An 11,422-nucleotide genomic window follows, 5' to 3' on the forward strand; every position below is an offset into this window, starting at 1 on the left:
AATTATTTAAAAATTTGAATCTTAGGTGTAGTGATTTTTAATTGATGACTAATTTGTAAATCAGCTGTGCAGTCCTGACCTTGCACCCCGTATTACTGTGGTTGTTAAACAGTATGAATCCGTTACTTATCCGAACCGTGGCATAAATTAGCTTAATATGCTCTAAAACGACATGTAAAATTCAAACTATAATGGGCGTATATTGCAGTTGTGAATATAAGATTAATAATAAAAGATTGAAAAAATGTTTATATTCACAACTGCTATATGCACCCATTATAGTTTTTAGTAAGTATGGATTTGTTTATACAAAACATAAATCCTCTGTCATGTTACCTGATCATTGTCAGTTGACACACTTTTTGTGTTGATATTTTTGTGATTGTGATGACAGCAAGCTGCTGCAGTGGCAGGTTTATGTTTGCCAGTATATTAAGTTTGCTTACTTATGCCACGTTTTTGTGAAACTGAAGGACATTTCTTTCAGGTTCAAAGAAACAAAAAATTACATGCTATTTGCTCCAAAAATTCATTTCACTGCATTGCACAAAGGACAAAGCTTCAAGTTAGAACTTTTTCAGGGCAAATATGCAACACAAGGAGACCTGTAGGGGTAAGTTTTATTTGCCTGAGACCAGTAACCAGACAATTTTATAACTGACTCTTCTTACAGGTTCGCAGCTCAGAAAGGATTGGGCTAAAGTTCAACTGTCAAACATTCCTTAATAATGATATATTTTGACATTTTATAATTCATAATGCATAATGCAGTGGATAGGCAACTGTTTTTGGAACTGCTTTGATCATCCCTCTCTTCTCCTGTTTTTGTAACCGGTGTTTCGTTCAGGTTTCGATGACACACAGCTTGGTTGAACTGGTAAGCTTAGCACTGAAGGTTGGTGCGGGATTGCTCAGCACCTGTGCGTTAGTTTTACTCATTCATCCAGGCCATGTAAGGGATCCAGCCTTGTCAGGGAAGGCTACATGAAGTATACAGCCCACTTGTGGTTTTGTGTGTCATCTATTCATGGCCCGTGAGGACTTACGATTATAACCCGCTCTTTTCAGTCATTTGCTGTAAAGATGTTCTCTGGGCTGGGAAGAGCAACTTGTTTCAGTAATATTGGTTTGCTGCCAACACTGGGGAAATTAACCAACAGGAAAGCAACACAGGAAGTAAAGCTTTGTGTGCTCATGTGTTCAAGGAAACTGAAAAATAAGTCTATAAAAAAAGAACACACACATTTACTGGAGCACTGAAATTGAAGGGCAGAAACTTTAAAGAACTGCTTTACAGAATGGCAGATCTGACCTACACAATGTGTATGCAAGCTGCTACTTCTGAGAAAGTAAAAGCGAACAGAACAATGTGTTTAATCCTGACAAAATTTCATCGATGTTGTTCATGGACGCAGAACCAATAGATCCCATTTCCATTTATTTCCAATAGCCCTCTGTATGTGTTTGAATGAGCCAAATGAAATATAGGGATGCGTCAGTCACATACTCATGTACACCTTGGCACATGCCTGCTTATCCTGGAAGGTGATTGGAAAGTAACATACAATGGAAAATGAATGATTTGGGTCAAAGCAAGTGGGGGTGGCTGGAAGGGGCTTTCCATTATCCCTGTGATGCATCTACCAAAAATGTAAGAGTGTCGGCTTACAAAAAGTATTTATAACTATGAAGTGCATGCTGGTGTCTCTGTTGCCCCCTCTCCCACTCAGAGTCCTGTGGGCTGCACATGCTTTCTCTCTGATCCTTCCACTCCCTGGCAGCCGACTCGCAGGGTAGGTGGAGCCTCCTTCGTTCCAGACCGCCAGACCCCCGACTGAGGCTGCGATCGCAAGGAGAGTCCCACTGGTCATTGTGTCCTCTCCCTGCCCTCCGCTCATGGTGACAGAGCCAACCAGGTCCACCCGAATCTAGCAGAGACAACGAGAGCCTCAGGTCGAAGCCTCGAGAAGCAGAGTCCAGTGGGCGCTTTGGGCTCGTGATCTGGTCCCCCCTTCCCTCTCCCTCCACCCCAACCCAAGATCCCCGCGTGGTTCCCCCCCCCATCTGTCATGGATCCACAGAGGCAACGGGTGGCGGCCGCGTCGGACAAGCTGGAGCTGTCCGGCATCGAGGATGAGGCGGGAAACCCCATCAGCGCCCTGTCCATCCTCTCCCTGCTGGAGCGGGTGGCCGGCATCATCGACAACGTGCAGCTGGGCCAGCAACGCATGGAGGAGCGGCAGCTGGAGCTGGAGAACAACATCAAGACCATCCAGGGTGACGTGCTCAAGCTGGCCAAGGACCACACCACCACCAGCGGGGCGGTGGAGAAGCTCCTGCAGAAGACCCGCAAGGTCAGCTCCAACGTCAAGGACGTGCGGACGCGAGTGGAGAAGCAGAACGTGCGCGTGAAGAAGGTGGAGAGCACCCAGGACGAGCTGCTCACCAGGAACAAGTTCCGCGTCGTCATCTACCAGGTAAGCCGGCGGTCAGAGTGGCAGGCGTAGAAATCGCACTCTGTGGAAGCGCAACCGAAAAACAGCCTGGAATTCAGGCTTCGGCTTCTCGTGTTCCATTTTGCTGAGTTGCATGACTGAACTACTTTTCAAAAGGTGAATGAGAGCCCCAGCATGAACAAACAGCTTTAGATATCTGCTGAGAGTCTAAGAGAAAAGAAATCTTGAATCCCAGATCAAAGGAGTGACTGTTTTTGAGGGGAGAAAGCTGTTCTAAAAGCAAAGTCTGCTTACAGAGCAGGTATCATTTCTTTGGAAGTTGCCAAACAGGACAGGGTGGAAGTCTTAAAGCAGTGGGTAGCTAATGCATTAACAGATAAGACTGAAATAAATTTATTTGCATAGAGAACACCTTCCACAATGTATTACAGATTCAAAGCAACTTGCTCGCAATGCCCGTCCACACACTCTCAGCCTGTCTTGTTTTGTGGTTCACAGATCACCACGTCATATTCAGTGTTTAAGGAAATGTCCCCTCCGTACAAGTCAAATGAGCAAGAGGAATTTAGCATGGGGCACATGGGACATAGGTTTAAATGAGGGTCTAAGAAAAATCCACCTAATACCAACAGAAATGTAGTGTCTGAGACCTACATTCAGTTCTGGGACAGGTAGAGAGAGAACATGTGGTTGAGGGATTTGTGTTCGTGGTAGTCAGAACAAAGAAGAGCACATTCCCTCTCAGAAGGTAAAGAGCGGATGGGTAGGAGTTTGTGACTTCAAAGCGAGTGGCCGCATGCCCCATGACAGCCAAGCTATTCTTAGTGCATGGCTCAAAGATCAGCCACTGCGATTGGCTACATTGGTGCCCTAGAACCATTAGAGACAGAAGATAAACTGCTGTGAAGAAAAAAAGGTTGTGGTGCCAGTATGGAGAGCAATATGTGGCAGAGGGCCCATGTCAGTCTGGCCCATCACAGAGACCTATCGCTGAGCCAGGCTGCGGAGGGTTTTGGGTTTCGCTCTGAAAAGCCACCACCCTCTCAGGGCTCAGCAGCTAATTTAACTCAGAGATGAAGAGGAGGGGTGGGAGTCAAACAGGATGGAGTGTGTGGGGTTTTAGAATTCCCAGTCTATTTCGTACCACAACTTGTGGAAAAGGAAACTTTCTTAAAAGCAGTAGATTCTTTGATAAAAAATAAATCTGACTGGTTAGAGATAACCCTGGCCATAAATTCACTGGGCATTGTTGTAAGGTGAACTCTTGCACACTACATTTCCTCATATTTTAGTTGTTTTTTTATTCAGTCCCAAGTGTTTTCATGTTTCTGTGGTAACTGCAGCAGAAAAAAAATGATTGCACATAAATTATTCATGGAAAAAATCAGTCTGAAGATGGTTATTATGGGTAAGAATATGCTACAATCTTGCACATCAAACAAATGTGCCACAGTTTAGCAAATATCGCAATATTGTTAGTTTGCATAGGCAAGATATCTGCTTTTTGAGGTCTTTAGCTAATCCTCCGCTGCTCCACAGCTCCCATGCACCTGCTTCTGAGAGAGTTGAACTTTACTGGGGTTTGAAGGGAACACTCTGTTTGAAGGGGCGTACTGTTTCGAGATGACAGATTTGCTGGCAGTTATTCTGAGGCCCTGCTCGGAAGGCATATATCTCCAAATATAGTGCTATTGCATTTGACACTGTGGCTGCTTGGGGGGGTCATTAAACTTGTTTTCGGAAAGCGATCCTTGCATGTTAGCACTGCTAGAGCTGTGCATGGCTATACAGTCTGGTGGCAATGCAGTCCACTGCAGCTATGTACAAATAAACTCTCACATATTTGCACCCTGGGGAAATGGTGCATATTTGGAAAGGATTTTTTTAAACCAATTTCTGGTGTGGTGTGAAATACATATGAGTGGAACCAAAAAGACTGATTAATTTCCTGATTTAGAAAAGAAATGAGTCAGAAAGTTGTAGGACCCCAGAAGTTATTCCTGCAGTAATCATTTAAAGCTTACTTTCAGCAAGTATTATCAATCTTTTAATTTACAGGGCCTTTTTAGGATTTTAGGAAATGGTTACATATTAATTTCCTTCTTATTCAAAATGCTTGGTTTGTAAACATTGTGTTCTGGCCATACTGTAAGTATCAAAATAAAACTGATAATCTCTGAAATAACACAGAGATTGTATGCATATACATTACTATCTTTCCAAAGAATTCAGATCTGTTTTGAGTGGAGGATAAATTTCGCTCTCTTTCCAATGTTTGTGGTTGACATTGTAAGCAACTAAATCAAAAATCTTTTCATCTCTTTAAAGCCTGCTTCCTGTTTTGTGAAACAAGTTTGTGTTTTCTGACTGTTTGTACAGTCCCTTAAAGTGTTGTGGTTCCAATCTGTTTTAGCAAAAAATAATGATGGTAATTCATTTTAGGAAAAGTACGACAGCACACATAACTTACCCAAATAGTAGCATTTGAACAAGGTACTAAATAGCTCCGAGCATTTTCCCAAATGCAGTTAAAAATTTTCAACCCTCCCACTGGAATCTGGACCGAGGAAAACTCATAAATAATCAGAACTAACTAAATGTTATTGATGACCTAAATTCTTTAAAAGCATGAAGCGTGTAGTTCATGGAGGGATTAGCCCATGTGGTAGTTCATTCCCCCAACAGAACACTACTAAGGTGATGATTTTTACACTGTAGGTCATGTGGATGACCCAGACAAATGAGAGAACCATTAGAGAAATTCAATAGGAGAGCCATTCGCCATTGTAAAACAAGGAAAAAGGAATTTAAATGCACAGGTATTGCCAAAAGGTGACCCTTATGCCTCATACTTAAGATGGAATAGCATTTTTCATTCCTCTTACCAAAACTGCATTTATCTGAGCACCTGCTAAACTTCCTCTATTATGAGAAATTAAATGCAGTCTGTGGCACATCAGATAAGACAAGCTAGGAGGAGAAACCTTAATGAATGACAAGGGGGATCACAGCGGTATCTGTTTCCTGGGAGCATTTAGCATGAAAAAATCAAAAAATGAAAAATAAATAAATAGACTAAAAAAGACAATGCTGGGTTGTTTGACCTAGAAACCACTGGAAAGCAATTTTCATTTGTACTCTTCTCTGTATTTGAAATAGCAGATGATGCTACTAAGGAGCAATTAGCATGCCTGCTAATGCTCCCCCAAAATATGATTATTGTGTCACTTTCAGAATGTGAGCATATGAAGGTCTTTTGTCTCTGATTAATGACTGCAATCCTCTCTCCCTGTGAACTCCTAATTAGGATTAATTAGGCCTCAGATACAAAGTCACCTGCAGAAATTGTCACGGCGAGTGGCTGAGCTTTCAGACTAAGAGGAAAATGTTGCCTTGGAGAGTATCACTCTGAAACAGCACTGCCAGGCTCCCAGAATAAATAGCCTATGTCTGCTCTGCAAAAACAACAAAGCGCACATCTTTAACACCTACATGCTCAATTAAGAATTTTCACTATGGTTTAGCTGCTGGTGCTGCCTCCAGTTTTTAGGTTAAGGTTATGAAATACAACATGTAGTTTCAGGTCAATTTTGGTGTTTGGTTACAAATATTGAATTAGGCTTTTTTGTGGCCAGTTCATTTCCCAGCACAATGATGTACCTTCCATCCAGCACACATATTATTCAGTGCTCATGGGTGTCATATTTGACCGTTCAGTCTTGGGATAACATAGCCAGCAACTCAACACTGTGCGTGTGTGTGTGTGTGTGTGTGTGTGTGTGTGTGTGTGTGTGTGTGTGTGTGTGTGTGTATGGGGACGGGGTGCTCTGTGCTCTGACTGAAACTGAGATCACCAGAAAAACCCGACACCATCAAGGGGCCTTACTCCACAGTATTGCTCAGTCACTGCAATTCAAGACACAATGTGGGACACAATCTTGACACTTGAGGGCAAGCTGCATGGAGGAGATTTCTCCAGAGAGGAAAAAAAGAAAGATCTGGCAATGTTTTCCTACAAATAAAAATTATAGAAAGGAAACATAATGTTAATGTCAAGAATTCAGCTTGATGAACTACATCATCTAAACTCATTCATACTCCAGCACATTGTATTAACATGGCTGTCACATGCTAACAGCAATAAAAGGTACTTCAATATTTACCCTAATTGTGTCACAATCAAAATGAAAGACAATGCAATATATAAATAATTTCAAATAATATACGGTACTGGATATGGTATACGGTACAGTGCATGAGACAGAAGCATTATGCAGCCGGAAGCCTCCATTCGCAGTGAATAATATAAAAGCAAGTAACAAGTATAAATGCTACCTACTACAAGCTAGCCATATGTAATTAAGGGTAGTTATTTATATCAGAAACTAGCTATCTAGCCTGGATACTTATATGCAGTAGCTAGTAATATTATAACGAAATGAAGATTCTCATTGAAAACCTGCCTCCATTTCTTTGCCTTCATACAGTATTTGAGTTGATTTTCATTAGCTAGCTATTTTTTCACTATCATGAACACATTGGTCTTGCCAGTCCTGGCACTGGGTTTAAAAGATCCCACTCATCCAAAGCATGGCATTCCATTAAAATGCAAAGTGCTTTGTCATGTAGGCAAAATCAGTAGTACTTCCAATGCCCACAGACATTTATGATAACCATCTGCTGTCCAACTTGTCTCTCATTCTCTCCCACTTCACCTCTGTGCACACACATAAAGCCCTCCTCAGTTTCTGAAGGTAACTTCCACCACTGAAGGACAAAGTCAGACACTCGGGCACTCTGCAAGCTCACCTCACTTCTCCGAATAGTGGCCACACATGCTTGATAGTAGTGAATGAAGACTGAGACTGATGATTGACTGTTCATCCATCATAGTGATGATATCTGTCTGATTATCATAGGTGAATGAGCTTTGAAAAGTGATTATAGCTTTGGCTGTTAATATAAATCCATGATTCAATAGCTTGAGGACCCAAGATGAGTTTCGTGGGCCTCAGAATTTATGGGTTCTTGGAAAGAGGGGGTGGATGTGCTGTTGCACATCTTTTCTTTAAGGTGACAATTACTTTCACATGTCACATTTCTTTATTTCTTTAATATCACAACGCCACCATAAATCAACCAGTCAGTCCTTATTTGTTGCAGCAATTCTCCAGCTACCACTAGTAGAATGCAGTAAAGAATGAACCTACAATAAATCCAGAACAGAACAGAAATACAATACAGAACAATTTTAACCACATATGGAAGAAAAATACTGAGGCCAAAAATGGTACTGGAACCAGCTGCCTTTTCTCTAGGCAAAATCAGTAAAGATGTAGTAAAATTAAAGCATGTTTTGGTCAGTTTGTTCAGGCTGATATCAGACACAACATGACATTAAGACAGCTTTTTTCTTTGTTCAACTGTCTTGAAAGGTTTGAGGTGAAGGAGCTGAGGATTGCAAACACGGAGTGATTCCACTGCCTAAAGCCAGCAAGAGAGTGACATTGGGGCACCCGCAACAAATCAAATTTCCATGACCTCTTAAACATGGGCCTGAAAATAACAGCTACAGCTGTCCAGCAAATACCTCCCTTTTACAATCAAACAAAATAACAAATACATGCATGGGAATAGAAATCCAATAATAAGGTAATTGCAGGTTTACCACAGTTCTTATCTTGACATATTCAGCACTCATTTATGTCTATATGTATGTAATTATTGATTTCCCACTGAAAATTTTTATACTGTATATTATTGTATATTAGAGCCTCCTTATCATTACATAATTGCCAGTATTTCAAATAAATTATTTGAAATCGTTTGTCTCTGTGTCTTCATAAATATTACAGTTAAAGACTTATGGCCACATAAAGAGATGTAGTGCAATAAAAACACACAAGCTTTACACAAAAATTTCCTATCAAATTCAGAATTGCAATAATATACAATATAAAAATACGAAAAGTTTATTAAATAAATTAATTAAATGTATCACAACCTTTGTCGTGCTTGCGATTTGTATGAGAACTTGATATCTATATTTGAATAACTTCTCCCTTGATTACTTGGCAAACCATGTGCCTCAGTATCTAAGTATTTTCAGATTAATGCGGCGACTGTGAAACCATCTTCTCGTATTAAGCACTCAGTGCGCGTCGAAATTACTGATGCGAATCAGTCGCTCCCACAAGCAAAGAATCAGAGGCCTCTGTTTGAAAGAATCACTTTCAATTCTGCTTCAAAAGATGTTTTGAGCACACAGACACCTCTAGGGATGTCTCATGCATACATATTCCAAGTTTCCTTGATGCACCTGATTTTTTTCCCCCTGGCTTCTTAGATGCTGGCATCCTTTTTCACTCTCTTGGCTGCAATCACATTTTATGGCTGCTCCTTAGACATTATATCCACTTTTCATTTCCATTGAGTTTGTTTTTCTGCACTCCATTGCCAAGCCTCTCATAGTTGACGATAGCCTTTTATTTTATGCTGAAATGGTCACTCTGACATTCTGCTTTTACCCCCACAGGGAGAAACCGAGATCCCTTCTGTGGCTGTCACAAAGGTACCCAAAGGAGCGGGTCTGGCGGGGGTGGAGGTGGAGCCGGACACCTACGACGCCCCGGCTGACCTGTCCTCGGATGAGGAGTACATGGTGGTGGAGGAAGCCGACTCCAGGGCGACACGCTTGAAGAAGTCAGGCATGAAGGGCATTGAGAACATCAAGGCGGCCTTCTCCCGGGAGAACATGACCAAGGCCAAGGACAACATCGGCACCAAGTTCAACCACCTAGGCGAGCGCATTGTGCCGCCAGAGCGCCGGGAGAAGATGCACCAGGCCGGTGAGCGCATCAAGCAGTCCAGCGAGAGGCTGAAGGAGAACATTGCCAAGAAGGCCCCCACCAAGGAGTCCTTCAGGATCAAGCTGAAGAAGGAGAGGACAGTGGCAGAGGGCCAGGAGGGCGCCGAGGGCGTGGATGGGGCCACCGACACCGAGGAGCCAGCCGCGGCAGCCAAGGGGCAGAAATCCAGCTCCGACGTCACCTACACCGAGGTGGTGACGGAGACCAAGAGGGAGGGGCCTGTGGCTGAGCCAGCTGCCACACGGATAGGGGAAGAGGAGGAAGGCAAGGGGGAGGCGGCCGAGGCCCAGCTGTGAGGCGGCTGTAAGGCGGCCAAGCAACAGGCAGACCACCAGCGAAAGAAAAGTAATGACGGCACAGAGCACAGAGAACACCAGAAGACAGAAGTTCAGTTTTGCAGTGTATCACCTCAATTTGTCTTCTTTTAAAAAGGCCCACTGAACTTTCAAGGGAATCCTGGGGATACAGATTTTTTTTCTTTTTTTTTTTTTTTGGTAGTGATTGGTGAATTGGTGGAGGGGGGAGTGAAGGCCTCACGCCAGTTTGGAAGGTCATCTTGAATGATGATGTAGAGTAGCTGTTCGGTAAATGACATTCAAGATGACAGAATCTGACAAAATTAATAAAAATGTGTTTCCTGTGAGGTTCAACCTTATTGGTAATTGTTGGGTGTCTGGAAGTGATAAATCAGTTTTTGGGGGGTTTTTTTGCATAACATATGGACACATATTCAGATGAAAGAACTTGATATAACCACAATGGAGCTACTGGAAGTTCCTTAGTGTTGAACTGGATTTTGTTATTGAGATTTTTAGGAGACCTGAGGACACCTTAACACAAACTGGTGCTAAACTTTCTGATTGTCTGACGCTCATTTGTGTGCATACATACATTTGTGTGGATTTTGGTTACCGCACCCTAGTGTTGTTAGGTGAGAACATATGGTATTCTGTTTCGGAGCAAGGTTATGAGCAAGTGGGAAGGGCATAACTTTTACTGTAATTCTAAATGGTGTGGGTGAGTGGCAGGTTATCATGATACAATGTTGTCATGTTGTATTTTATGATAATCTTAAACCTACTCAATGTCAAATCTGGTACTCTGTTTAATGTGACAGCTGTAATGGATTTTGACATGGACACTGGCTATGAAAAGAACTCAATCAGCAGGTCTCTGAAGAGTGTCTTGAAAATAATTGTAATGAACATGTTGTGAAACTGACATAGCTTGAGAAAATTTTGTTTGAAACTTAAAAGAAAGAGATGATATTTTCATTGCTTAATCCAATAAATATTAAATATCGAATGTGTTCTAAAAAAAATATATCATTTCTAAATGAGGCATTCTGTTCAATAAGATAAGATCAGTAACTTTGGCCATCCTGTTAATGAATACTGTTAAATATATATCAAGGTCAGGTCTATTTATTTATTCAATGGGAAACCGTATTTTATGTAACAAAAGTACTAGTAAATATACCAGGTAGCTGAAAGAGGGTAATACTTGAAGTGAACACAGGTCCTGCTTGCTGCATCAGAGAGTGGTAGTGTGCATGCATTTAAAACAGACTATTAGTTTAGATCTCTTGATAAACAACTGTAAATTAAATTTTGTACAAATTTCCTCAATGAATGAGTTTTAAACCACTTTGTGGCCAAAGTTTAAAGTAGTTCCTTAACCATCTTAACCAAGTATTCTGTGCTGCACATTTTAATGAAATAATCTGTTGGCTTGTGAAAATATATTTCCTCCAAAGAGGTGATACCTTTGGGCATTATTCACAATTATTAAATCAGTAATTTATGCAAACAATAATAGCTACTGAAATAAACAAATACGAATTATGTCTTTGATAGTTCTTATGAGTAATTTACAATTAAGCTTTGCTCTTTCATGGAAAAAACTATATTTTTTTCAAGTGATTTTTAAATTATCTTTTTGTTACTGTGCAGTACTTTTTGTGCACGGTCACATAGTGTCTTCTCCTACAGTAATTGATTACAAATGATTTAAAAAATAAAATAAAGATGAACTTTAGAAGCAAAGTGGGTGTTTTTCATGCTGACAAAGTAGATTGTGCAGCCAGTAACCCTTTTC

At 41.3% G+C, this 11,422-nt stretch overlaps 1 protein-coding gene across 1 annotated transcript; it reads left to right on the forward strand.

Moving 5' to 3' along the window:
• The first annotated feature begins 1,721 nt into the window (after positions 1–1,721).
• Positions 1,722–11,091, forward strand: cavin4a (caveolae associated protein 4a). Its single transcript, XM_036519180.1, has 2 exons — positions 1,722–2,477; positions 8,992–11,091. The coding sequence occupies exons 1-2, from the start codon at positions 2,070–2,072 to the stop codon at positions 9,619–9,621; spliced, it is 1,038 nt and encodes a 345-aa protein (XP_036375073.1). The 5' UTR covers positions 1,722–2,069; the 3' UTR covers positions 9,622–11,091.
• Positions 11,092–11,422: the final 331 nt, after the last annotated feature.

Source organism: Megalops cyprinoides, chromosome 24 (assembly GCF_013368585.1).
Source record: "Megalops cyprinoides isolate fMegCyp1 chromosome 24, fMegCyp1.pri, whole genome shotgun sequence".
NCBI lineage: Eukaryota > Metazoa > Chordata > Actinopteri > Elopiformes > Megalopidae > Megalops > Megalops cyprinoides.

Excerpts from the sequence above, each read along its gene's own strand:
- cavin4a (XM_036519180.1), top strand. The coding sequence starts at position 2,070 with ATGGATCCACAGAGGCAACGGGTGGCGGCCGCGTCGGACAAGCTGGAG. Across the intron at positions 2,478-8,991 it reads TCCGCGTCGTCATCTACCAG|GGAGAAACCGAGATCCCTTC; the intron begins GTAAGCCGGCGG and ends TTACCCCCACAG.